This window comes from Anser cygnoides, chromosome 1 (assembly GCF_040182565.1).
Source record: "Anser cygnoides isolate HZ-2024a breed goose chromosome 1, Taihu_goose_T2T_genome, whole genome shotgun sequence".
NCBI lineage: Eukaryota > Metazoa > Chordata > Aves > Anseriformes > Anatidae > Anser > Anser cygnoides.
Window position 1 is genome coordinate 108631675 of NC_089873.1, and position 23225 is coordinate 108654899.

General features: G+C 33.7%; 1 protein-coding gene across 4 annotated transcripts in view; it reads left to right on the plus strand.

Annotated features, from left to right (window-relative positions):
- NCAM2 (neural cell adhesion molecule 2) overlaps positions 1-23225 on the plus strand; it is a 284484-nt gene that overhangs the window by 143988 nt on the left and 117271 nt on the right. The window contains exons 1-6 of one of the 4 annotated variants that reach the window (XM_048045802.2): positions 7283-7382; positions 8323-8397; positions 9184-9390; positions 11725-11868; positions 16778-16915; positions 20422-20539. In XM_048045802.2, coding sequence (XP_047901759.2) covers positions 7298-7382; positions 8323-8397; positions 9184-9390; positions 11725-11868; positions 16778-16915; positions 20422-20539 — 767 coding nt within the window. In that variant the 5' untranslated portion in view covers positions 7283-7297. Of the gene's footprint in view, positions 1-7282; positions 7383-7423; positions 7900-8322; positions 8398-9183; positions 9391-11724; positions 11869-16777; positions 16916-20421; positions 20540-23225 lie in introns of those variants that run through there. The other 3 variants (XM_013182720.3, XM_013182717.3, XM_048045803.2) reach the window with 3 other exon arrangements.

A 23225-nucleotide genomic window follows, 5' to 3' on the forward strand; every position in this document is an offset into this window, starting at 1 on the left:
TTGAACATAAAGGCCCTAATTCTTCATATTTAACTTTACTGAAGTACATCTGGGTTTTAGAAGATCCCGTCTTGACTGACTACAGCATTTTGAGTTTGAGAAGCATGTTTCTTTAAAACTCATAAGCTTTTAAACTAGTTTTTCTTTGCGTTTATTCTTACCAAATAGAAACATTTTCTGATTGACAAGATTTCGTTAAGGTGGGTTTTAGTTTTGATGAGTGTAATCATCCTTTGATGTGTTCCTTCCACGTATCTGTATTACTTATTTATGTACAAGATCTACATACGATAAAGACTCCTCATTATGTTTCTCTACAGTTAAAATATCCTTAATACTCTGTCAAACAGTGTATTTTAAACTTCCCTGTTCTTTCTATTGAACATAAGAAGATTTTCTACTGAACAGATGAGATCTACCAAATTTAGCTTGAATAACTTAAATAGAAATAAATGTCTGTATCATCATGCCTGGAGAAAATGCCTCCAAAGTTCATGCCTTTTATTTACAGAAAATCTTTCTTGCCTGAAATGTACTGTAAGTGACTAAAGTTAGTTTTGGTTTTTTTGTTTGTTTGTTTGTTTTTTCCCATTTGGATGCCTTTTAATCTTGATTTTCTGTGATAAGCTTCTGAGCCATGATTATAAAATATTAATTATAAAATATTTAAAAATATTAAAAAATATTGATTAAAATATTGATTAAATATTTATTAAAGTGTCTTTAAAATATCTGAATAAGGTTGGTCTTCTAAGTCCATATTTAAATCAGTATCTCTTCTCTTAAATTTTGAGGGAGCCAAGCTCCCAATATCTGCCTACCTGGAAAGTTGTTACAGAATCTAACTTCCAGCATTCCTAAATACCTACAGAGATCTTGATGTGTGATTCCAGACAGCATATATCCCAGTAAAACTCACAGCGTTCATATTTATGTCTTTACTTTAAACTACACTTTGCCAGAGTTCGGGGTAGCAGTAGTGAGTGATTTCTGGTTGAGATAAATTCTGTGAATAAAGTTGTAACAAGCAAACTTTGTTTAAGGAATGTCCTATTTTACAGTTGTATACTCTTTCTGCTCAGGTATTAATAGCTCATCTGTTTTACTGATTCTGCTGCAAGTGTCTTGGAAAAGAATATTCAACAGGGGGTTCTCATAATTCCTTTTCTGAATATCCTTCAGTAGTTGTGACCTTGTTGCACAGAACTGGATCGTGTTGATTCTCTTGCATCATGCATTTCACCCCTATAACATCTGTTATGCCCCAGAAGGCAGTTTGAACTTCATGTGACTTCTAGCTCTTCTCATCTGGGAGAATGACACTTTAGCAGATGTAGAAAATGAATTCAGGATGACACAAAGACTGTTTTGTGTACCTAAAAATAAAACACTCTGTGTTCTACAAGACAGAAATTCAACTAGGAATCCATAATAATTCAAATAAAATGTTAGGACTTTATATCAGGATTTCATTTCCTACTGACAAATCCAAATTAATGTTAATGTGATGAAATGGAAAGTTCAGTTATTCTGAACTACCTAATTAATCGTGACACTTGATGTCAAGCAATTAAAAACGTAACTAATATCTCTTAGTACTGTCATACTCTAGAGAAGTGATGCTTAATCATTTAGTGGTATTCCGACCATCGTAAAACTGAAAACTAGCCAGCCTCCATGGAGATCACATTTTTGTTTACTGGAGTTGTAGATGCAGCTTGACTTTCAGGCATTTCTACAAAAGAAATTCCAGGAAGCATTCAAGACCACTGAAGACAGAATGAAAGACAGGTTATCATTAGGCCAATTAGTATATCTGTAATCATAAATTTAAAATATGTATATATAAAGAATATGATGTTTTAGCGCTTATAAGATGTTAAAATTGTGTCTGAATAGAAAACTTTATGTAGTTAATTTACCTGCTAAAAGAGAGGGGGGGGAGAAATCCAGTAATATCTTTAAATAATAATATGTTGAGTAAATTAAGTTTGAGTAGGCTATTTGGATTAGATTTTCACTGTGGCCCTGCCCCACCCAATCTCCTGAGCATTAGTTACTCCCAAAGGATTACAAATACGTTGGATGCTTAAAGCACCACAAGCCTTACAGACTTTACAAGCAAGTTGTGACAGTGTGATGAAACCCCATTTTTTCTATCATTTTAATGTAGGTTTGTTGTTTAATTATGATAATTTTAATGACTATTAACTTTAATTAATGGTCATCTTTTGCATGACATCTGACTGCATGTCCTTCCTTCTTCAGAGATGTAGAGAGCTGGAGTCATCTTTATTGTTTATAGAAAAATATAGCATCTTAGATGACTTAAGATATCTCTGAAGATTATTTCTGTTTGGGCTATTTGGTCTTTGAAGTGCAGTTTAACAGCTCTATTTTGAGCTCTTGTTTTAGTGGAATTCTTTAGGGCAGAGGTGTGTGGTTCCTAATTGTTTGATTACTCATAGAAACAGCTTGAATTGGACTTTCTCTTACCAAACTGTTACTCTGTAAATCGTATAACATTTTTATAGTTCTGACTTTGCTAAATTATTACTTGAAATAAGTTAACTGATTCACTTAAAAAAAAAAAAAAAAAAAAAAAAAAGAGAGAGAGAGAGAGAGGGAGAAGAAGAAGAACTTAAAAGTGCATTTGTCCTAAATGCAAAATGCCCTTGAACTGTTAATACTTAACAAGTTTAGTTTACATTTAAAAATTTCTATTTCCTCAATTAGGCTCAGGGTCCCCACAGGGGTAAAGTATTTAAAACGAAACAAAACAAAGCAAATGAAAAAAAAAAAAAAAAGCACCCTTTTTGTTGATCCAGAACATTTAAGAAGAATGTTTTCAGAAGCCTGTATAAGAAAGGGAAATAAGATTAACGGGGTGAATGGTTATTCTGGGGAAGAATTGGACGCCAATTAAAACTTCATAATTTCTTCATGCTCCAGAATAAGGAAGACGTCTTACAAGTGTATTCAATATTAAATAATACTGTAATCATTTACTGAAAGCAAAAACATATCACGTGAGTTTGCTTACTTCTTGAAGTTAAAGCATACCAGCGTAGTAAGTTATAATTATCGTCAGAGAACTCATGCTAAACAGAATTAAACTTTACAGTCATTCTCTCAGCTGCACCTTGCAGTCATCTGTATTCTCTAAGAAGCCACTGCCAAAGCCATCTGAATTAGCTGCTGTAGCCATCACTCCTCTCCTTGGTTTCACCTGGACCCCAAGCAATGCCGTGTTTTGTTTTCATGGATGTGTCCTTTCCTTTTTACTGCTTCTACCTTTCAGTGGGTCTGCAGCCCAACAGATTTAGAAAGACCCCTCCACAGGAAAGTTGCCATCTCATTCTTCTAAAGTAAATTCTAAAAAGTGTTCATATCATAAAACTGTTCAACTATGTTGTAGTAAATGTACTTAGCGGAAACTGGGGCAGAATATGTGATGGTTCTTTCATTTGTTTTTGTTTGATTTTTTCTTTGTTAGATTTTATATATTTGTTTGTTTTTCTTTTTGTTCCTGTTTGTCTCCTGTCATACTTTAACAAAGTGACTGACAAGGAAGCTTTTCAGGTTTTGTAGAAGTTTTGGGTTTTAAGAACTGGAATTATCAGGAAGTCCAAGGATGGATTTACTAATTGGAGCACAGCTCTACTCATCATTTTTTAGGTTTTATTCAAATACCACTTCATTTTCCTTTCTAGTATGTTATATATTATATACATGTGCTTTAAATATACATGTCTATAATGTAAATTTTATGTTTTAATGTATTAGTAAGTGGCAATAGCAGTACATATGGGATCGACACTTTTTCTGCGTTCTCTGATGACAGCTCACTTCTGTTGTATTAGGTATTCATCAGTGTAGACAGAGCTATGACAGGTTTGTGATGGTGGTTCTGCAATGTGAAATATACTAGTGCAAATGGGTCTGAAATTAAAGAGTCTGCTAAATATTATGTCTTATGAATAGTCATCCATCTCCGTATTTAACAGAACAAATGGACCTGTTGTTACTATTCTTACTTATCTTCCTAAGTGATTTTTAAACCCATTAAGAAATAATTTGACAGGCTCCTCTTAGCATAGATAATAATTCTTTTATAGTGAATATGAACAAAAGGGAAGAGATTGCTTGTATCACCTAATGTAACAGTGCTTTATTTTGCTATAAAATTGCACGTGTACTGAAGACTAAGTGAAGCCCTGAGTGACTTCACTTTTTCCCAGAACAGCAGATACTATAGTAGTAGTATAGTAGTATGCTTCACCACCTGAAGGGATCTTCTAGTAATACATTGCCTTTCATTGCCTTTTTTTTTTTTTTCCTGCGAGTTCAGTAATATCCTAGGAAACATGGAAAGAGGCAGTGTTTTGTCAGATTTAGCCAGAAGCTACTATTCATTTCTGAGCTTGTTTTAATATAGCTAGACACAGCCTCTTCTGACTTGAATTCTTGGAACAGCTTCACTGACCTGATAAAAAAAGGCTTCGCTTGTGTATTCAAAGACCTTCAAACCAGTCTGGTACAAAATACCCCCTTTTTATATTAATTCATTAGCTGCTAGTGTACACAGTAACTTGAATAGTACGTACATTACATACCATCTTCATCAGAGCTTATAATAACCTAATGCATCTATGTAGTTTTTGAAGTACATTTGGAAGTAATGTAAAACTTTCTGGATATGTTGTCTCTGCAATATTTTACTTTTAACTGCATGTCTTACTCAAATTAACTGATGAGTGAGCCTTCTCCTAGCCAAGGACTGGACTATTTGCCTGCCTACCTAATAAGCAGATTGCTAGTTTAATCACTTGGGCAATGTTTTTCATTCCAGTTTGCATAAAGCAATATTTTTATATTTACACGAAGCAGAGCTAGTAAAAGGATGAGTCTGAAAAAATTGGACAGATGGTCTTACATTTTTCTATTTTGTAAATATTAAAGTACCATATGTAGAAACCATGGTTTTCTTTGGGTTTCAGAGAGGTAGCTAGCATGTCTTCACAGAGTTTGTAATTGCACTTATGCGAAGAATTTTAAACCGAGTTCAGCCCTTTGCCAAAACTTTCTTGCAGTCTCAGATATATATCTGATTAATGAAGGAAAAATATTTTCTAACTTTTCTTTTTACCTCTTATCCCAGTTTCTTATATTCTACCTGACACTTTTTACTTCATCTATGTGTTTACATAGTTTAACATCTGATATTACAGTTTTCTTTGCCTTTTTTGTTTCTGTTTTTGACATGTTCAAATCTGGCCTAGTTCTTGCTTATCTAAGCTGATTATATGCAAGTACATCACTTAACAGCAAATCAGTTTCATGATACTTTTCTCTTAATTGTAGTAATTGCCACATTAATATGTATGCAACACTACTTAGACAGTGTTTCTTCTGTGCTCATCTTTTCTTTAATTTTTAGTATCAACAGAACAGAATCATTGTTTTTCTAGCAGGTTTTAAGTTGTAACGTATTCACAGGGAAAATTTGGCATACTGAATCAATGATTTGGATTGTAATACTCCATACCTCCAGAGAAGTTTGTTCTAATGGACTTTTGTGCCAATTACAGAAAAGGAATCTAGTGAGCTCAGGATATTCAATATACACTAAAGTCATTAATGTTCACAGTAGTTTATCTTGTGGTTTTCAGAAAAGGAAAATATTTCCACCATAATTCAGCCACCACAGAATAGACCATAATTACTTATTTCAATACTCTAAATCCCAGATTCTTGAAACAGTACTTTTTTTAACCTCAGATGCATCATAGTTTTTTACTATTTATAATACTGACCAAAGATTTAGACAGTAAGTTTTCTTCTCTAAACTTTTTTTTTTTCTGGTTACCTTTTTCTGTCTTGATTAGAGCTTGAAATTAACATGACCCTTTTCATTCATGTCTTTGGTTCATGAACGTGTACTTTCCAATTTTGTAAGATTTTGAATGTTGAAGAGTTACAGATACTTAGGATAATAACAAGGTTTGAATTATTATTACTGAAGACTGTGTAGTTATTTTTCATCTAAAAAAAAAAAAATCACCCATAATACTGTCTGTGTTGGGTAAGTTATTTGTAGGACCATAGGATAATTCAGGTTGGAAGGCACTTCAGTAGGTCTCTAGTCCAATCTCCTGCTCAAACCAGGGTCAAAGACCAGATTGTTCAAGGCTTTATCTGTTGAGCTCTTGAAAGCTGCAAGAATAGATATTGCATAATCTTTCTGGGCAACCTACTCCACTGCATCATGAAAAAGTTTTTCCTCATACCCAGCCTGAGCCTATTTTGTTTCAACTTGTCAGCTGTCTTTCATCCGTCTGCCATACAACACTGTGAAGACCCTGGCTCCATCTTCATTTTCCCATGGATAAGAGTAGATGGCTCTTTAGTCCTCCTGTAGCAGTCTCTTCTTCAGCTTGAAAAAGCCCAGATCCACCAGCCTCTCCTCATTCACCTAGTTCCCAGCTATGCCTGCCCACTTTGTTGGCCTTCCCCTAACTTCACTCCAGTGAAGTCTGTCAATATATTTCTTGTTCTGAGGTTGGGATGGGGGTTGTCTGGATGTAGTATTCTGCATATGTCCTAGGGAGTGCTAAGCAGAGGTGGGAATTGATCTCCTTGATCTACTACTGGTCATGATCCTTTTAATTAGCCTAGGAGGCTGTTGACTTCTTGCTGCTGCTTGGGCACTCTTGTCTACCACACCTGTCCTCAGTTTGCATGATTCCCAACTGGTTATTCCTTCCCAGATGCAGAATTTAGCAATTATCCTTGCCGAATATCATGATGTTCCTGTTGATGCATTCTTCCAGTCTCTAGGTCAATGACCTCATCCAGATTATCGATAAAGGTATTAATTAGGACAGATTCCAGGACAGAATCCCATGGGACCCCACTTGTTACTGGCCTCCAGGTAGAGTATGACCTCCACTGTCCTCTAAGCCCAGCTATCCAACTAGATTTTTACCAACCTAGTTGTCTGTACGTCCAGACTGTAATGCCCTAACTTGTGGGGGGTTGGCCTCGGCTGGCAGACGCGCACCCATACAGCCACTTGCTCCCTCACCCCCATCCCCAGACAAAGGTGAAAAATGGGAGTGAGAAAACTCATGGGTCAAGGTAAAGACAGGGAAATCACTCACTGGTTACTGTTGTGGGCAAAACAATCTCCAGATGGGAAATTTAACTTAATTTACATAATTAACATAACATTTAATTACTTATTCAGGTACTGGGGAACAAAGAAGGCAAGTATTTAAACACTTAGGGAAAAAAAATGGCATCCTTGCTTTCCCAAGCTCCAGACACCTCTCTTTCTCTGTTCCTAGTCTCTACTCCCCTTCTTACCACCATAGACACAGGTTAAACTCAGCCCCTTCAGTGAGGTGATAGGTGGCGCAGGAGGTTTCTTTCTGGTGTTCCTTCTTCCTCATACTTTTCTTCCACTTCTCTTTCTGCCTAACTCATTTCTTCTGCTCTGTTGTGGGTTATCCACAGGCCACAGTCCCTTTGGGGGTGTACCTGCTCTAGTATGGGCTTATGCTTGGGCCACTTCAAGAGACACTTCAAGAGTGTTTCCAGCTCTCCTGTGGATTACCTCCTACTGCTTTGGCCTTCCTTTTCTTCTTCTGTCTTGTCTCTGCCCTTTCTTAAATACATTTTCAAAGAGATGCCAAAAACTCTTGACTGGCTTAGCTGTGTCCTGTGATATGTCTACTGTGAAGCTATCTGGAACTGACTGTGTCCTGCACAGTGCAGCCCCTGACCTACTCCCACAGATATCACCTTTGCAGCCATCCTTTGCTATCCAGACCTTGCTGCTTATTTCCAATACACGTAAATGCAAGAATATTGTGGGAGGCAATGTCAAAAGCCTTGGTAAAGTCAGGGTAATCACCATCCACTGTTCCTCTCTCATCCACAAAACTAATCATTTTATCCTATACTCAGGCATGATTTACTCTTGGTCAGTCCGTGCTGAGTGTTCCCAGTCACGTTCTTCTCATTGAGTTTTAGTTCTATGTTTGTTTGAATTTATTTCCTGTTTTATTATTATTTTTCTTTTTCCTCAGTTTTATGATGTGAAGCTGTTATTCTTCATGTAACATTTTTTCTTTATTTTGATTGTTTTCACCACATCTATATATACTGTAGTTTAGAAGATAAAATGCTGAGATTTGACATACAGTTTATGTAGTATATGTTGTAGAATGAGGAAATACAAAATATAAAAATATATACTTTAAACTTATAAATGGCAATGTGTTACAATGGGTTTACAACATGCTTTATATTTTTCAGCTCTACTTCAAGTTACAATTTCACTTAGCAAAGTAGAGCTCAGTGTGGGTGAATCCAAATTCTTCACGTGCACAGGTATGTATTCACATTATTTTTTTTTGTTGTTAGATTATCTATGTTCTGCATGATTTGAAAGTGAATTTATTGATTCACAATATTAACTTAAATGTGCATTGTTTTGTATATTCATATTGACTTGTGAGAATTGTGATAAATAGAAGATCTTGTAGAGACTATTGATTTCAGATTGCAAACAAACCATCTCACTCACTCAGTTTGAAATTTGTTTATATTGGTATAGATAATTTATATCTACTAGGATGCTTATTTAGTCAAAATATTTTTACTTGTCTAAACTAAGGATTTAATAATCTACTAGGCTAAGCTCTAGCACCCTCTCTGCCCTAATGAGATACCTGAAGAGTCTTTTCTGGAGGGGCAAAATTAAGTCAGGATGGGAAGAGTTTGTTTTTGCAGCTGCCTGAAATTAATCTTTGATGTTCCTGATTTGCCATCTTAGATTGACAGTGACACACAGCCTGATTACAATGACAAGCCAAAGAGACTGCTGGACAGCCTGTGTCTTTCCTTTAAGATTTTATAGATTTCTATGTTCATTTTCTTCCTCTTGAATTCTTGAGCTACTAATTATCCTGTCCCTACAGTCACACATTTGCCTGCAGTTTTACCTTGCTTAGCTTTCTGCAGAATTTCTCACAACTCCTTTTCACAATTCAGCAATTCTCTGACATTGCATAGTTGTCAGAGACATGTCATAGATGGTTGTACATTGGGTAGGCGTATGCATTGCATAATGTCTATTTGAACTTCTAATGTTGTTATTTTTATTTTTGTTTGTAGCCATTGGTGAGCCTGACACCATAGATTGGTACAATCCACAAGGAGAGAAGATTGTTTCTAGTCAAAGAGTGGTTGTTCAGAAAGAAGGTGTTCGATCACGTCTAACCATTTATAATGCAGATATAGAAGATGCTGGTATATATCGGTGCCAAGCAACAGACGCTAAAGGACAAACTCAAGAAGCTACTGTTGTTTTGGAAATTTATCGTAAGTAAAATAATATCAAATAACAAAGGAAAGAACATGTTTTGAAAGCCACTGCTATTGAGAAAGTAAAGCCTATCAGAATGCCATCCCAGGCTCTGAACTGTATATTCCAAACAATTACATCTCCTGTAGTTTAGTTCACAGATACTATGAACTAAACTTTGTAATATTGTAGGTTACTTCTCCTTTGTATCTTAAAATATCATCTCAGAGGGGTGCACTGTATGCCCCTAATGGAAAAGAGAAAAGATGTATTTTATCAACCTAATTTTAAGTACAAATACATATAAAACATATCAAATATGTAAATAAAAGTGTAAGAAATGCAATGCATGCCATTAAAAAGCAAAGTTTAGATTGAATTAGTTACTTTTATGTCAGTCTTCTCATATTTTTGGTCTTGTGGTGGAATCTTGCCATAAAGCATTGAAGCTTAATATGGTAAGCAACTAAAAAAGCATTTCAATTGCTAACAACTAATTGAAGAGTATATTTGAAAAGTAAATACATTCTTCTGTGGCTAGAGATTCTCTGAGAGTTTGTTTGTTTGCTGTTTTTCAATATAGTTAAGTACCTTTGCAGTATACTATATTCTATAGATCAATTAAAAATGCCTAAAAGCAATGTATTAAATAAATACACTGTGAAAATTTGGTAAGGTTTTTGTGGGTGAAAGCACAAGACGTATGCCAGCATCCTTTCAGCTATTCTTCTCTGATTTCATTGGAGAATAGTGCTTTAATATTCATAAAAAAATATGTTTGTGGTTGTACTGAGTGTTAAGGAATTGCTATGAGACAGAAAATACAGAGTGGAATCATAAAGCACTGCTTCTGAAAGGTACAGATAACTCAGATAACAAAAGGCATACAATTTAAAAAAAAAAGCTATTGATAAAACAACCATTAGAATGATGATCGCAGTTACAAGCAATTACATGATGGCTTGAAAGCTGACAGTTCAAAGGATTGCAAGTTTTGTGGAATTCATCTTTATGCTTAAAGCTGCCAGTCACTCCATTAGCAGACTGCTGAGCATAGTTGAAATCTTTTGAAGTGTTTGCATGTGGTAATTTTAATAATTCCGAGGTTAGACAAAGCCCAAAGACCCACACAAGAAATGTAAAGGCCTATGGGAACCGACACGTGAAAATTTCATTATTTGTATTTGTGATGTATTGTATGGAAAAAGCAGGATATGCTGTATTACTAGCGTCCAGTACAGTAATCATTTATGTTTGTCAGAATTTTTCTTCTGATGTAATTATGATCAAATACTTCAAACATTTTACATAAATACTTTATGAAAGTATGCAAGATGCGAATATAACAAAAGCATGCTCCCTCTGCTGTGGGAACCATATGGATTATTTGAGCCTGCACTCATATAAATACAAAAAGGCAGAGGTGGAGGTGCATTCTCTGACTCCAAAGCATCCTCTTGAATAGATGAATGGAATTGGCAATGTTTGATCATAGAGAACATGTCAGTTTGTTTCTTCTATGTGCAATAAATTCTTGCAGAAATTTTTGGCAATTGGTTTCTGCTTTAGATCTTGTATGAGGACATGGTTTAACGCCATCTTGAAGTTCTTTCCCTGAATTCGAGCAACAGAATTATTAGAACTTATTGTTGAACTGATTATTGAACTTATTCAACCCAATAATAAAATTAAATATCAACTTTGATTATTTGAAGCAGAAATAATAAAAAATTCTGTCAGGCCTAAAAAAATCTTGCTACTTCCTCAAAAAACCTACAAATTCTTATGATAATTTTAGAAAGTTTTTCCATATAGTTTCCCATGGGCTTTTAAGTTTTTATGTTTTGCTCAGCTGATAGCTTTCCCAATCAGTGAGGCTTAATTTCCACCTTTAAATAAGACTTTTCCAAATGATTTCAATGGATATTTTGATGGAATGAAAACCTGAAGTTCTCATTCAATAATAAGATCATGAAGAATAAAGCACAGAAGAGAGTAAAAAGTATTATCAACCTGAATGTATAGACTTCTACAAAACTAGAGTTTCAAAACTGGGCTCTGAAAAATCAACAATAATAAAAAATATATTTATGAAACATGCTTCATTTATATAAATAAAACAAAGGTTTTCATAATGCCAAATGGCTGTATAATCATTCCTAGAGACAGAGTGAAAGTTCTGTGTCGAGGACAATTGAGTCTTATCTGAGAAAACTATATTATGGAAATAATTCTGTATTACGCATAAAGAGAAGCTTAATAGACAGCTTTATCTCATTTGATATCACATTTAATTTCAATGCTAAGTGAACTGGAAGATGATAACTGTATTTGGTTTTCTTCCTTTTCAGAAAAGCTCACTTTTCGAGACATAATCTCTCCACAAGAGTTTAGGCAGGGAGAAGATGCAGAAGTTGTTTGCCGTGTTACTAGTTCACCTGCTCCCATTGTCAGCTGGTTGTATCGGAATGAGGAAGTCACAACTCTTGCTGACAGTTAGTATTTTGGTAACTCTTTAAGTTATACATTCTAATTAATATTAAATTGTTGTTGTAAAAGAAGATTAATCACGTCATGATGGAGGGTGGATTTTAGTTAGTCCATTGTTATCAGTAGGATTTAACCAGTTGCTGTGTTCTGTAGAGAATCCATATGCAATAGTTTCCTTCATATATCATTTTTTTCCAATCAGCAATTTTGTCTAGATATAACATGAAGGCCCAGATGTCCAAAAGATTGTTTGGAACTCTTCCTGGGCTGTCATGCGTGTACACAGATGAACTTCTTTGTGCTAGCAAAGCTATGATACTTCCTCAGAGTGTACAATTTACCGAGCAAACACTGCATAAACTTTGGTATACTTGTACATTAGCTGCGTCTTCTAGGTGGGTAGGCTTGTTGCACTATTGTAAGCATTCACTTGTAGAAGCGTAAGCTACCTTTAAGTTACAAGCAACAAGGGGTATAGGTTAGGGGTATATATATTTTGGCTAGATTCCTAACAGCTAGACTGATAAAATTAGGTGAAAATGGATCTACATACAAGTTCATAAATTTGTAGAGGCAGTTAATTAGGCACATAAATTCACGTGCTTTGCCACCTCAGAAGCAATGACAGCATTTCTCTACGCTGTGTCATTAAAGTTGTTTTTGTCTTTATGGAAAAGAAGACAATCTGCATTTTCTGGAAATGAAATTAATGTTGATGAACCATTTTATCCACCTTCTCATCTGTCTTGATCTCTGTATGTACTAAAACTCAAGGTTGTAGTGTATGCACTTAAAAGTCTCATTCTTTAAAAATTAAATACTATTTTTTTCAAAATGAAAACGAATGTAATATACCTAAATTATGAATGACAACCCAGTATGGCATCCAATAAAAGTTATATTTGTTTTATGAAAACATATAAACAACTGTGAGACAATTGCTGGAGAAAAGAAAGAAAACAAAAAAGCTTGTTAGCTTGTTTTATGTTTCTGGACTCAGTCTTGCACTCCTGTCTACTATGAAAGAAAGTTTTGATCAAAATTCTTCTCATTTAACATGTCTGTCTTATCCCTTCTGTCTTCTAGGTACAAAGACTAAGACTAATAAACTTATACCCTTAGAAAAAGAGTTGACATTTTGATCTAAATAAACAGTGAATGTAGGTGAGACTTAGAAGATTTTGAAAAATAAGAAAACAAAGCAAGATTTGGCAATTTAACAGAAACTAGTTCTCAAGGACACAGCTCAGAGCTCAAAAAAGTAAAATTGTCCCAAAGATCTCTCTTAAAGTTTTGTTATTATTACCATTTTATTTGCTTTTCTAATCAATCTGTCTGCTGTAGGAATAAGAAAGGAAATAAAACATTTCCTTTCTTTTTCAAAATCATACATTTTGAAAACTTAGAGTTTTTAAATTCAATGTGTGAAATTGTCTCTTCAACCTTTTTTTTTTGTGCAGTGCTTCAATGTGAAGAAGTAGAATGACAGAAACCAATTTTAATTTAAATAGCAGAGTATTTTCCTTATGTTTCGATCTAGACCAGTATCCAAATGAGTTCCCTGTCATTCCTGGAAGAGAGGTTGAAATCATAAATAGGACATCATGTACTTTGAGCTTTGGCAATGTCTATATTATTTTATAACGAAGGTGGAAAAAGAGTATTCCTGAAGTCTTGCAGTTAAGAAAATTTCTCCATGCCTAGTGAATTGAAAAGACAGTTCCATATTACATTTCCAGCTTCACAATTTCCGATGAAGGATCAGTACCTGTAACCTCTTTACATAATTTAAGTAACATCAACTTTTTTTTTTACCATATTACAAATGGTGCCTACTGAAAAAAAAAAATATATATATATATTTTTATTTCATAGTAAGCTAAAGTACTGAAAAATTTCATATTCAAACTGGATTGTATATTCCACAGTTTATTTTAGGGATATTAGAAAGCAGCCTCTATTTTAAACATTCTAGCACCAGACATGAAAGGAAGACATGAAATAATATAATTCCTACGATTTTGTGAAATTTCTCCTACATCTTGATCATACTTCTATTGCGTGCTACAATTAGTATGATTTTTGCAGTACAGACTTTTGATTACTTTGGTTTTGCAAATCTTGACAGTTACTACTGTCTGTATTTTTATGTTCCATTTGAACAGAAGACTGACTGCTCCCAGAAGGCTAGTTCACAGAATCAGAAGTGAAAATTTAAAGATTTTTCCTGTGTAGGAGGCCTATAGATGACTGAAAATAGTCTCACCATTCTGAATTGGTTTCTGCACGTTCCCACCTTATCTGCTCCATTGCTAACTCATCCTAAGATCTATAGTCTATTTGAATTCTGCAAAGAAAAATGTGAGTTAGAAACTGGGAATAGCTGCCCATCATTCTTTGGTTTAAAAACAAAAAAGAAAAAAATAAAAGACTATGAGAACAATGACTTCCAAAAGTTATTCTGATCTTACTATGTATGTTTAAGGTTTAATGGAGCAAAATGTAAGGTATAATTTTCTGGAAATATTCTAAGGATATCTTTATTTTTCTTTCTAAGAGTTGAATTGTCATGACTCATAATTCCATCGTGTGGGGCTCAGCTATGTAAGAGAATGGGATTGTTTTCATTGATCAGATCTTACCTGGAGTTGTAAGTGACTAGGTCTGGTTTTGCACAATGCTAGTGCTTCAAAGGACATCAAATGCCATTTTGTAATGCTTAAAGAAAATATAGAAATTGTATATACAGGAATGTGGAATGTGTATTAGTTTACTGTTAGTGTTAACATTAGAAGGAGGTTAGCTGCCCTTGTTAATATAAATATGCTAGATGCTAATCTTTCTAAATGTACATATAAATTATTTGCGATCTATGTAAATGTGTCCTTTATCCTGTCACTGCTCAAATCATAAATGTCAGAATTCCACTATCAGATTATTAAAAACAGTTTTCTATAACCATAGTATAGGTGTGGTATGTAAATATAATGTCTATAGAAAATTTTATATTGCATATCATTGGATAGAAAATATTGGGGTGGATGCATCCTTCATGTTTTCTGTATGCTTTGATGTATCTTACTGTTTTACGTTCGCAGTTCTGTAGCGCTTTTAGTTTTTTTTCCCTCCGTAGGTATTTTTAGTATGTAGAATGATTCTCTTCAAGACCACAACAGTTTAAAATGATAAAATATTCTGGAAAACTATTAGAATTTACATTTTTTAAAAAATAAATCCTTCTAGTTACAGTATAGGGTACTGCAAATTTTTCCTGGCCTAAAAAAGCCATGTAGGATCACTGCGCTAGAAAACATTAAACTGGTACCACCTTCTATTCCAGTGCCACAGTGGAATTTTCTCTTTTAGAATAAGACCACAAGAGACAGAATTCAAATGAGCTATATTGACCCACAGAATCATATGGGGTAGGCTTTGGCAATTTGGTTTTCCTACTGCAGTGTAGTGCAGTCTCTAAGAATGAAAGAGGTGCTTTAAGGTTCCCGCTCAAAGTCAATAGTTTGCACAGAGTTCTACTTATAGTAGTATAAGTGGTTCCATTGCTCTACATAGCCAGTGTAGAAATGCTAAATGTACTTGTGTAAACTGATGTGCAAATTTCACCAGAAGTTTTGATTTTTTTCTTCAAGAGATCTTTAGTAGTTGTGTTCCAGTCTTAGAATGAACAGTTGTGCGTAACCTTTTTGTTAGATATTGTGAGTCATAGCCTGGCACATACCCTAGAAACACAGTAAAATTTGCAAACCATAGCCCAGGTTCATCATACCTGACAGGAGACAATTCTTCCATTTCTTGTTATGAGGTATGAAAAAGGACATATGAAATCCCACTTGCCATGCATATACCCCTTAATATTTGATCCAGCAACTGGAGAAGCTCCACTGCATGCTTCTCTCACCTTGGTGTCTGCAGGGCTAATTTTCAAATATCTTTTTGTTTATCCCCTCGCTCTTCGCTGCCATGCAGTATTTTCCCCTTCCTTACCCAGACTTCTGAGGCGCCGCCATCTTGGTGCCCTGCAGTGGGGCCATTGGAGCCATTTGTGTCTGGCATGGGGCAACCCCTGCATTGTCTCAGAGGAGCCCTGAAACCCCCAGCTGCCAACACCTTGCCACATAAACTCAATACATTAGTTCAGACTGAAAGGAAAGAAAAGTTAGATTTAGAACAGTTTACTCTTGCAGATTATAATTTTGCTGCTATGTATGCAGGAAAATGTATAAATGCTTGTTCAGAATCTGGTTTTACAATGGGGTTAAGCTACTCAAGAAATGTGTTGCAATTAAATTGCAAATAAATTGCAATTTATACTGGACTTTGTAGAAGGTTAAATGGTTTCTTGCATTGAAGAATGAAGTGTTAGACTTTATTCTATGAAGTGTTAGACTATAGCAAGATGGACCGTGGACTGAGTTATAGGAGATGAGCCAAGGAACAGGGTGGGAAGGAGAGCAAGTAAGTTGAGAAATTATAGTGCCATAAAACGGACATGAGAACATTGGCTAATCAAGATACAGAGGAAAGATACATTTTCTTACGTATTGAATTTATCTTTTTTCTATTTTTTTAATTTTGTTGTTTTATATAAGTGTTCATGAATATTCCACTAATTTTTTAATAATTTATAAACTTTACTTTCTTTGAAGAGTCATCAAATGTAAGTAAGAAGTTATGGATTGAAAATCCTGATTGAATTTTAAGAAATGGCAATGTATTTTGGGGTGGATGAAAAGCTAATTTCTCAGCCAACATTTTACTTTTAAATTGAGAAATGCTTTGTCATGAGCATTCTGTATGTTTAGAGAAATTTAAATTTCTCATTTTCCCATTTAAATTAGTGTTCCTGTAGTTGTCTAGATTTGCTAATACCACTTAATCTTTTACATGCCTTTCTAGATCGATTTGCAGTATTAGCAAACAATAATCTCCAAATTCTTAACATCAACAAAAGTGATGAAGGAGTATACCGATGTGAAGGAAGAGTGGAAGCCAGAGGAGAAATTGACTTCCGGGACATAATTGTTATTGTGAATGGTAAGAAGTAGAATCATAGAATTACACAATGGCTCGGGTTGGAAGGAACATTAAAGATCATCTCACTTTCCTTGATTATCATAGCCTCAATTTTAGAACACATCAGCTTCTAAAAAAACTAATTAATATTAATTCGTTAATATAGTTGTCATGTCTGTTTAGTATTGTTTTCCTATAAAAGTAATTGCTTACTATTTAAAAAAAATCCATTATACTGCATAAATAGAATTCATTGCATTTCGTAATGTCAGAGTATATAAATATACAGAAGCTTTATTATTTTTTTTAATAATTCAAAAACACTGACAATCACTACAAGACTCGAGTTTCAGATTATATTGCGTAGTAATTCAGTTCACTATATTTTTCAGTGTTTTGTTATTTCCTGTTAAAAAACACTAATTTTTCATAGTTATTCAGCTTTACTGCATTGAACATATTTTATTAATTTCTTTTATTTGAACCATCCCAAAAGTCATGGATACGTTTTTATTTAGATAAGCAGTATTACTTCTAGATTTTTAACATTTTATTTTTTATGAAGACTAAAATATGATTTATAAGTGGCATTAAACTTTTTATTAGTTTATCATAAACATCTCCTAAGGCGTATGAAAGGATGAAGACAAAACAAAGTATTTAGTTCAACCTCTCTCTTAAATTCACAGTTGGCCTGTTGAAAAGTAAATATGAACACAGGACACAGTTCATAAAGGGCATTTTTTTAATCTACATGTTCTGTTCAATAACAGAGTTTTAGTGAAACTAATTCCGTTGTGCTATTAGCTTCTGAGTTCTAAATGCTTTGTCCTTGACAACCTCAAGCCTCTGCAAACCTCAGTTTACAGAAGTCATTATGTAAATTAAATTATCAGTTAATTTCATGAGAAGAAGCAGCTTCTGGCACACATATCATTTAATCCATGTAGTCAAGCAGCGGTATTTGAATCAGAACTCTTTAGGTTGTTATAGGCAGTGTGCAAAAAGTGACAAGCAAATGGGTATTATCCTGTGTATTGTGATAAAATATCACAGTACGTACCCCATGCATTGTGAAGTCCCCTCAGTAACTTGCTTTCATCTCTGTGCATTGGGTTCTGCGTTGCCTTGACCTCTGAGTATATTCCAACAGTTCTAACAGTAAAATAAGTAAAACAGTAAAATAGTATTTTAAATTCTGCATGAGATTTTCTTCTGTTGATATTTATGTATGTGTATATGAAGCTACATTTTGAACACTTTTCATTTCTATGTGATATATACCATTGAGCAGAAAGAGAACCTGTGTTAAACCTAAAACATTGGTTTTCAAACTCCAGTCCCACTTCACATCTTTTATTGCTGGATTATATCCACAAATCTGTTTTTGCTTGTGTTTGTAACTGCTCGAGACAAGAATGCCAACATTCACTTACATCTAGACTTCAGTCCATAGTGTTGTGAGGAGGTTTCCAGCTGAGAGGTTCTAACATTGTTGCTCAGTTAGAGTGATACCAATTAAGAGCTATTTTTCTGCTTAATTTATACAAATATATAGCTTTTCCTAGGTAAAACTGAATGTAATAAACCTGGCCCCAGATGGCTTTTAGATTAATAGAAATAATTGCTTTTAGATTAAAAAGAAAGAAACAAAAATCATAGTACTCTTTGATCAAAAAAAAAAAAAAGGAAAAAAAACTATCAATGAATTGAACTTAAATGTGACTGGACTTTAACATTTTGCTTTAAGTTAGATATGTGAGACACTTGCTAGTATGTTACTTATTATATCGAGACCCATTTGTCTTTTCCTCTTTTAGGTTCATTTTTTTAGTTCGATCCTATGTACATAAAAATACAGAAACAAGATAAACATATCTCACTTCCCAGAAGGAGCTATAAGAAAAATAATATTTCATTTAATTGTCATCATAGTGTCTCTGAGAAGGTTGAAACACTTAAATAATGGGCTGAATTGAGTCATGGTCCTGTAGTTCTTAGTTGTGAGTAGTGAAGAACCTGCTACTGGTGGCAAAGAATTGATTCATGTCACTAACTCTATTTTCAGGTCTAGATATTAGAATGCACTGCAAACCAGCTAAAACGTATGAAATGTTGTCGAAGTGATACTTAAAAATGTAAGATGACTAAGTCACTATAGCACAACAGAAGGGTTTTTATTTGCTGAGTAGTGGCCCATGCAATTTCAGATAGGAGATAATTGATCTGTGAAACGCTTAAATTTCATCACACCATGAAAAAGAGTCAAAAGTACAGAACATTTACTTATTAATTGTTGATGAATCTGGTACACTCTTTTTAATAATTTTGTATATTAGATGTTCAGAAGCTGGAAGGGCTTCTGAGAATATTAAAGCTAAATATTTTGTACTGTTTAACACAACAGAAGTTAATTCTCAACAGTTTGTGAGAAAAACGTATGAAAGTGAAATGGTAAGCCATAAGCAATTCATTGGGGTTGCCTTCTGTTCTTTACTGAAAGTTAAATCTAAAAGGATAGCTCTGAGCCACTCTGATGATAAGGCGTTCTTGTTAGCTTTATTTTATATTATATAGTTATATATTTTATATTACATGTTATATAATTCTTGAGAGCTATATTTTGTGAATCTTCTTCCTCTTACTTCCCCTGACATTCTTTCTTTTCCATATATTTTCCTTCAATCTGCTCTTTTTTTTTTTGCTTGACAGTTAATGGAAACAGATTTAGGATAAGTGTCTTAAAATTACCATATAAACAGATATATTAAGTAGAGATATTTAATAATAGAGATATTTAACAGAGATATGTGAGTCGATCTGCTTTAAATATTATTGCTATTTTTCTCTTGGGCAGAGGTTCTCTCCAAACAGTTTTAATTTTATTAATGACTGTCCTATCAAGAACAGACAAAATACGTGGTTCTTGGAACACAATTACCAAAACAGGTTGTGATTTCTGAAAACAGATACTATCTATTGGGTTTTATCGTGTCACTTTTTTAAGCTGGTGATACTCCTGCTCAAGAACTTTGCAGGTGTTCAATACAAAGAATTAAATATGTTTAATTGATACTGCTATATATTGACATCAGTTTTAAAAGCACTGTCTGACATCAGTAAATCAGCTGTATGTCCACTACAGAGTTGAATGAAAGAAAGAGACTAGGGAGATTTTATTTGAGATACTTAAATTAGCACCAGTCATAACTCTACTGTATTTTATGCGTCCTAAGTATGACTTCAGTCACTTTAAAATTGTCTGTAAGAAAATTAAACAACCACTGAACAAGACTTTTGAGTTTATTATTGTACAAAAAAAGTTATAAATGTCCTGATAAAATAAAAAAAAATCTTTTTGTGTTTAAGAAAAACAGAAATACTGAGAATTGATTCATATTGTAACTTGATCCATAAGAGTAACTATAAATTCCAAAATTAGCAAAGGAGCCTATGCTTTAAATTTCTCCAGAATCATACAGAATCTTCTATTTTCCATTACTAGGACATAATGTTTTATTTTTCAGTTCCCCCTGCAATTACTCTGCCACAGAAATCCTTTAATGCCACTGCGGATCGAGGAGAGGCAGTAACTTTGTTCTGCAGAGCCACTGGATCGCCTCCACCAGAAATAAGTTGGTATAGGTAAGTTCAGTAGAGATCTGCACACAAGAGCACATTGTTTTATGGTGTTATGATTTTCTGTCACACTCCATTAAGTAAGCTGGGCAACCTTAATTACTTTACTGAATTTTAAAAGCACTTACTGTCTATTTCTACTCTTAACTTCTAAAGCTAGATTCAACATTAATAAGTGAATGAACTCATAGAAATTCTATTGCAATTTTTAAAATCTAATATGTTTTGAAATATGGAACTGCTTTTAAAAATAAGTTTAAAGTTCATGTGTTTTTGATGATGTCAATGAAATGAACATTGGGAACATTTACCATATAACAGTTGTAAAAACATAAATATCCATGCACTTTTTATTCTTTTAATTTAAAATATATATATATAAAAATAAATATTTATATAAAATATCTGACTCCTCACATCAGTGCACATTTCTATTTTAGATCCAAATAATTTGCATTCGCATATATTATTTCAGGTGAAATTAAAATGTCACTGCATTTTCAAAATGGACATCACTTATTAATTTCCTTTGGAATCTTTGAACAGTGTTATTAATTTTAAATATTCCTTTGACTGACACCTTCATCCTAACACGTCATAAGACAAACGTGGAACTAAGTTGTTCTCTTTTTTACAATTTACAATGCTTTACTTTTTTTTTTTTTTACAACTTCAATAATAGATGTAAAAAAATAGAGCACAGGTAATTCCTTAATGTGGCCTTGTAAGACAAGCCAACATTGACATTTCATGTCGTTATAAAAGAAAATAGAAATTTCAACAGTTCATGGATATCTCTGTTTACAGATTTGCTTTTTCAATACTTTATAAATATTACACTATGTATACAGGCTAACTAGGTGTCTTGGAGAGACACTTGTCTCTGCTGATCAGAGACTACCTTTTTAATTTTCCTTTGGCTTGCCTGTCACTGAGGAAATCAACTGTTTTACACCATTCATTAATTATCTTTCATACAGATTTTACAAAAACTTCACCGACTAGTGTACTCTGTACTGGATCTTAAATGAGAAACTTTTGTTCTGTACCTATTTCAGAAGCCAATACAAGCAGCAATGGCTTATGTGCGTCTTTTCCCTGTTGTTATTGTTATTATTATTATTATTATTACTATTATTATTACTATTATTTATATTTTCTCTGATTAGGTTATAAATTCTTGGCAGGTAGAAAATATTCTTGCTTTTTTATTTGCTGACTGTGAGAGATCATAAAATGATAGGAAGAAAAGCCCCCTGATGTTTGTAACAGAAAATTGTTATAGATATGCAAAGAGGGGTAAAAAGATGGAAAGAGCTCAGATATTTTATTTTGGAGGAGGCAAACTTGAGCCAGTATTGCAGTAGTAAATTTGTATGTAAAATTTCTGAAATCTCTGTCCCGAACTGTTCAGGTCCTGTTTCACTGATATTTTGTTAGCCAGTTAGTAGCATTCAGAATCTGTTGGAATATTCTCCTTGCCCTTGGACCTACCTTGCAGATCTTTCAAGATAAAGACCTTAGTTTTCTAGATTATTTCAGATTCTTTTTCTTCGGAAATTAGACTGAGCAAAGGGAAACTAGATCAACATAATCTTTTTTTTTTTTTTTAAATAAAAAACTAGAAAACATTGCTATTTTAACTGTTTAAACTGATTTATCAAACAGTAACTAGTATACATTTCATCCATTGAGAACCCACTTGAATCCGTTTCTTAGAATTAACAGCTAAGGTATCGTATTCCCAATTTCATGCTGTTTAGTGTAATTTTTGATGTTGGATGTAAGTTGATATTAATATCAGCTTTATGAAAGTGCATTGTTGGTTTTTTTAATAAGCAAATGGAATTAAATCTTGATTTTGATTAAATGTTGGGAAGACTTACAACTTTTGGTTACAGCAAGTTGTGGGAATAATGTTCTGCTTTATTCCCAACTGTACTTTTTTTTTTTTTGCAAGTTCAGACATTTTATTTAACACGTCTCAGGTTATCCATTTGTAAAATGGGCATGAGGTTGCATGATGTGACTTAATGCAAAGATGTTGTATGAATACATAGCTACGCTAAGGACAAAAGTACAGAGAGATGCGAACATATTATATTATGTATTATATATATTATATATTAATAGAGAACAAGATGAAATAAACACGTGGATGTTCCTGTTGTTAGGTAGGCCTAACCACAAAATGGACTAAATACAGTGAATAACAAATATTTATATCTTTCCCTTTTAAAACCCTTCAGAGAATATACTGGAGAGCTGAGGAAAAGTTCTGATTGATAAAAAAGGGTGGGATAAGTTCTACTCCATTCTATTGGCGGATTTTCATTATAATATGTAGTAAATACCTCCATATCTGTTCAGATGGTTCATCAAAATTAAGGACCAACAACATTACATATGAACATTCAACATTATACACAATTGAATGTTCTTGTATCTTCATTGCTTTTTAAAATATGCCCTGACATCTAGAAATCTCTCATTAGCTCTAGTGAAGTTTCTTTAACAAGGCATGCGTAATTTGGATTGTGTAGTCCTACCTTCCTTACAATCCACTGGTATTTTAGTCAATTAAAAAAGAAAATCTTATTATTCTCTTTCCTCTTGCTTTCTGTCTGGTTTCCAATGAACTGACTTAACAGAAGGTCAAATTCAGCTCAAACATGAAAAGTGGCTTGAAAAT